Consider the following 6,000-nt stretch of genomic DNA (forward strand, 5'->3'; position numbering starts at 1 on the left):
GTTTTTCCGTATCAATATGACCACTTTTTTTCTATTTTAATCTATTAATGTGGTGAATTACATTGGTATATTTTATTAAACTATTCTTGTTATAATCTTTCCTTTGTCATGATAGGTTCTTTTTGTTCTTTATCATATATATTTGCTGTATGAAATTTAACATTTGATTTTTTTTTTTTTTTTTTTTTTTTTTTTTGCGGTATGCGGGCCTCTCACTGTTGCGGCCTCTCCCGTTGCGGAGCACAGGCTCCGGACGCGCAGGCTCAGCGGCCATGGCTCACGGGCCCAGCCGCTCCACAGCATGCGGGATCTTCCCGGACCGGGGCACGAACCCGTGTCCCCTGCATCGGCAGGCGGACTCTCAACCACTGCGCCACCAGGGAAGCCCTAACATTTGATTTTAAGATCAATGCATCCATTTTTATTTGTGCTGTTGGCCTATAATTCTACTTTTCTATTGTCTGTGGTAGGCTGAAAATGGCCCCTCAAAAAAATATCCATGCCCTAATCCCTGAACCTGTGAATAACCTTATATAGCAAAACAAACAAACAAACAATCTGTGCAGATGTCATTATGTAAGAATCTTGAGATGGGGAGATTATCTGCCTGGGCCCTTAATATAATCATTTGTATCCTTATAAGAGGGAGATTACACACACACACACAGAGAAGGTGATGTGAGGATGTAGCAGAGAGAGATCTGAAGATGCTGTCCCTGAAGATTGGATTGACGTGACCACAAGCCAAAGAATGCTTGTAGCCATCAGAAGCTGACTGCCAGAAGAGGCAAAGAACTGATTTCCCCTAGAGCCTCTTGAATGAGCATGACCCTGTTGATACCTTGATTTTGGCCCATTGATACTGAATTTGAATTCAGACTTTGGTCTTCAGCATTGTGAGAGAATATATTTCTGTTGTTTTAGACCACCAGTTTGTGGTAATTTGTTACAGCAGCCATAGGAAACTAATTACTGCCCTTTTCTGATTTTGCCATTAAAATCTTTCTAGTCTTATAAATTGCATTGGGGACCTTACCTTTTTTTCCCCCCCCTTTATATAATAGTTTGAAAAAGTTTGGGATTATCTGTTTTTTCAATGTTTAGTAGGAGTCAAATGTAAAACCATTTAGACAACGCATTGCATTGTCTTCGTGGCTGTGCGCGGGATTCCTCTAGTTGCAGCAAGCTGGGGCTACTCTTTGTTGCGGTGCGCAGGCGTCTCGTTGTAGTGCTTCTCTTCTTGTGGTGTGTGGGCTCTAGGCACACGGGCTTCACTAGTTGTGGCACGCGGGCTAAATAGTTGTGGCTCACAGGCTTTGTTGCTCTGCAACATGTGGGATCTTCCTGGACCAGGGCTTGAACCCATGTCCCCCGCATTGGCAGGTGGATTCTTAACCACTGTGCCACCAGGGAAGCCCTGTGGACCAATTTTTTTCAAGTCCTTATTGAATTGGTTACAATATTGCTTCTGTTTTATGTTTTGGTTTTTTGGCTGCGAGGCATGTGGGATCTTAGCTCCTCTACCAGGGATGGAACCCTCACCCCCTGCATTGGAAGGCGAAGTCCTAACCACTGGACCACCAGGGAAGTCCCAAATATTGGCATATTTAGAACTGAAAATAATAATACTGTATAATTTTGAATCCTCTTTGTCTTTGTATTCTTGGGGCCTAGATGTTTTTTGATAAATGATGACCAGCCACACTAATAGGCTCTAACCATGGTGATTTACAGGCATGTATATTTCTAAGATATTTTTAACAGCATTCGTTATGAGATACATTTGCTGGTTAACTTAATTGGATAAAGGGTTCCATTAACAAGAGTTCTGCTATTATATTCCCAAATTAGTTAAATTATTTTTCATGGACACAGACTTTACCTCTAATAGATGTTAATTATTTCACAGCCAACTAGTAAAAAGTCATCTCATAGCATGTGTATGTGTTTGTAAGGCATCCTGCAGTATCATCAATTTACAAGGTGCAATGTGTGTAAAGGGTATCAGCTGAAAGTGTCAGTCCCTGTACTAATTTAAGTGAGTGAATTTAGGCTTCCTAAGCTTTAAAGATTAATAAGCTCTTAATCCAAGAGTAGGAGGAGATAGTAAGAGAAGGGTAATTTGTTGTTAGGATATAAGGATTACTAGAAGCCAGCAGTTTAGGAGGGCACATAGGATCTAGTCTGAAAAAGAGCAACCAATGTGGATAGCTCAGAGAGTATGGGAAGGGTATTAATAGGGAGTCAGACATCATCCTTCACACTTACAGTCATTTATCTTATATTAATATCTGTTAGGTGTTAACAGATGAGGAAAACTAAGCCCATAATGCTTCCAAGTCTTTTTTTCATTTTGTGCTATATGGAAATCATGCTATTTGTACAATGAGTAATTTGTTTAAAATAAAGCAGAAAAGTTGAAATTCAAATTTAATTTATTTTAACAATATTTTCTGGTTCTATATTTAGTGCGCCTTTCACTTTTAAAAGATATCTGCAATACCTATAATTGCCACAAGATGGCATTGAAAGGCTGAAGATCTTGGTTGAAATTTGATTTTTGAGACGATTGATGAGTTAGATATATTTATATTTTGTATGTATTCAAACCAAAAGAAATTTGGACTATGATGTATTTTTTAAAAATTTGAGTGAGATTTTGGTATTTTAATATCAAAAATACTTTCTTATTTACTTTTAAAAATAAGATAGTCACAGAAATTGATGTTATTGCTGACTAATTCTTTTGGAAATGGATGAAACATAAATCTTGGTGTAATAGTATAAAAAATTTTATTATAATACATCCCCCAGAAAGACTTCAAAAGAATTCAAGTTAGCAAACATTTAGAAGGTCTTACTGTTCTATAATTTATAAGGTCTTATTATGCAAATAGAAGATATAGCCCTTGCCCCCAGTGAGCTTTCAATTTAGTTGGAGAAAAGAGAAATGTATTTACAATTTGAAGGGAGAACAAAATAAAAAAATGATCAAGTACAGTGTTGTATGATATAAACTATACAAACAATGTGAACTGGGAATAATGAGAAGTTAAGCAAAAATTTTAAATGGTATTTTACAAAAGCATTCTTGTATCACTTGAAAATACCATGTTGACGTTTTCTTTTACTGCGATTATCTATATTATAATTTTTTTAAACTATGAGGAAATGTTTAGCAATCTGGAGAGCTGTGTAAGATTCAATATTTGACATAAAACATAGAAAACACTTGAAATATTAGCTTACCTTTTATTTCATGAATGTATGATTTTTTTTCTAATTGAAAAATATTTTTCAGAAGAAGGCGAAGGTTTCTGGTCAAACAGATGTTAGTTTTAATATTCTTAGATTCCTGGAGTCTGAAAAACATATCTATTAAAAAATCAAGTGTAGAATGGTGGTTACCAGGGGATGGGGGGAGGGAGAAAAGGGGATTTGCTGTTTAATGGATATAGACTTTGAATTTTGCAAGATGAACATTTTGTAGATCTGTTTCACAGCAATGTGAATATACTTAATACTACTGAACTGTGCACTTAAAAATGGTTAAAATGGTACATTTTATGTTAAGTGTCCTACTAAAGTTATGAGCAATTAATAGGTTTCTGTTGAGGATCAGCTATGATCCTAGCTTTATTTTAGTCATTAGGAGCTACTCAAAAGAAATAAAAGCCCCTTCAAGAAACAGTAATATAGTTGATGATAGAAGATTAACCTAATATTAGTAGGTAATCTATTGAAGTCCAACATATACCAGGCATTGTGCCAGACGTTTTATATAAATTATTTCAATCCTCAAAACAATATAGGGGATGAATATTATTATACCTATTTTTCTATTTTATCATTAAGGAAACTAAGTTTTATAGCTATGAAGGTTCAGTAACTTGTTGAAGGTTGCCAAGTTTCCAGTCTTGCAGTTGGTATTTAAACCCAAGTTTTTCTAACCTCAAAATCCATTTTCTTTGTATTATACTATGCCCCTAATTTAAATACAAAGCAATTAAAGAATATAAATAAACAACTAGTAATTTCACATTCTAGTTTGGTGTTTCTACTGCCAGTAAATATTGTCAGTTTTGTCTGTTGACAAAATTAAGATATGTGATTTAATTAACAATAGCAGTTGATCAGGATTACATTTTAACTTCAGAAAGGATAACCATGTACTTTTTTTGTTAGCTTGAGTTGTTGTCTCTATTTTTATTTGCTTTTAAATTTTGGAAACACTAATTTCTTTTCCCTGTATATTCGTGTGCAGGTTATGTGGGTATGTAATTTGTGCCGAAAACAACAAGAAATCCTCACTAAATCAGGAGCATGGTTTTATAATAGTGGATCTAATACACCACAGCAACCTGATCAAAAGGTTCTCCGAGGACTGCGGAATGAGGAGGCACCTCAGGAGAAGAAAGCAAAACTGCATGAGCAGGCCCCGTTCCAAGGACCCTCAGGTGACTTATCTGTACCTGCAGTGGAGAAAAGTCGATCTCATGGGCTCACAAGACAGGATTCTATTAAAAATGGGTCAGGAGTGAAGCACCAAATTGCCAGTGACGTAGCTTCAGACAGGTAAACATTTTGCTTAATCTTTAGGTAAACATTATTTTTAATCTTCATTCCAAACAGAAATAAAAATACACGAAATGTTTAGGCAACAAATGTGTTGTCTAAATATAATGTAAATGTCCATATGTTTTATAGAAATGCTGAAAGTGATGTTCAGGACTTGAGCTATTTATTATAGGTTTGAACAGTCTTAGGTTTGATGTGGGAGTGTCAGGTTTTTCCAGAATAAAAAAGAAGTGAAATGAAACAGGGAACCTAGATAGGTTATGGTCACAGGAAAGACAAACTGGCATAAGAGCAAGGGGAATGAAGAAATGTTTTTTTAAGACACTTCGGAGAGGTTCAACTGATGGGACTAACTGGGAGAGGAATTAAGAGAATGGGGAAGATTAAGAATGCCTCCAAAGGTTCTACCTTGGGTTGACGGATGAAGTGGTCTTCCAAGCAGGTAAATATTGATGAAAGGGTTTCGTGAGTTTGATTTTTCCATGGGCTAACTCTGTTATTTACTCTTTTGGCTCAGTTCTGTGGGCTTCTCCATGTTCAAAGGGTTAGACTTTTTAAAACAGTGTTTATGGTTCTTAGAGTTCCTACTTTTGGAAGGGGGAGAATGAAAAGTTTTCTTGGGAAGATTATTTTTCTATACCACGTTCCTCTGTTTAAATTGAAAACAAAATCTGGTTTACACTATGTTTGTTATCTAGAATTGGCAGATACATTTACATGTGAACAAGTAGAAAGTCATGCATTTTGTGGAAAAACAAATCTAAACTGTACTTACAGGATGGTGGGTCCTGAGCATTATCGAATGCAAGTCTGTGTGCCCGACGCACAGTGAGGCCAAAAAATACCAAAACGTCAGAGTTTGGAGCAGAGAAAGGTATATTGCAGGGTCATGCAAGGAGACGGGTGGCTCAGGCCCCCCAAACCCCGAACTCCCCGTAAGCTTTCAGCAAAACCCTTTTATAGGAAATGTGAGGGAGGGGTATAGTTAGTTGTCAAACTTCCTGGTGTCAGAACCTTTGTTCTTGAGGTCAGGTCATGGTCAGGTAACAATGTTCCTATAAACCTCCACCAAAATGAATGTTCTTCCCGTTCTGACAAGAAAGGGTAAAGTCCCAAGGCTCAAGTTTCTCCCTCCAGGGTCCAGGCCCTGGCTAAGACGAGGGGGTCCCTGCGCGGGCCGTTACCCTGCCTGGGAGTGTACATCCAGCACCCAGTCTGGGTCCTCCTGCCAGTGCCCAGGCCTGGCTGAAGAGGCAGATCTCAACTGGTGGTGCCCTCAGGGCCGGGTTATCAGACCCTGCCCAGCCATCATCACTGAGGGAGCCAAGTGCCCAGGACCCAGCTGGCTCTCAGGCTTTTCACTTAAACTGGAGCGAATCACTTGTAGCAAATACCTGTCAGGTGAATTCCCAGCTCGCAACA

At 37.8% G+C, this 6,000-nt stretch overlaps 1 protein-coding gene across 1 annotated transcript in view; it reads left to right on the forward strand.

Annotated features, from left to right (window-relative positions):
- LOC112407564 (regulating synaptic membrane exocytosis protein 2-like) overlaps positions 1-5,163 on the forward strand; it is a 70,849-nt gene extending 65,686 nt beyond the window's left edge. Inside the window, exon 4 of the mRNA XM_024756897.1 lies at positions 4,265-5,163. Within this exon, the coding sequence (XP_024612665.1) occupies positions 4,265-4,579 (315 nt within the window). The 3' untranslated portion in view covers positions 4,580-5,163. The remainder of the gene's footprint in view (positions 1-4,264) is intronic.
- Positions 5,164-6,000: the final 837 nt, after the last annotated feature.

The sequence above is a fragment of the Neophocaena asiaeorientalis genome, unplaced genomic scaffold, assembly GCF_003031525.2.
Source record: "Neophocaena asiaeorientalis asiaeorientalis breed wild unplaced genomic scaffold, Neophocaena_asiaeorientalis_V1.1 scaffold328, whole genome shotgun sequence".
NCBI classification, from domain to species: domain Eukaryota; kingdom Metazoa; phylum Chordata; class Mammalia; order Artiodactyla; family Phocoenidae; genus Neophocaena; species Neophocaena asiaeorientalis.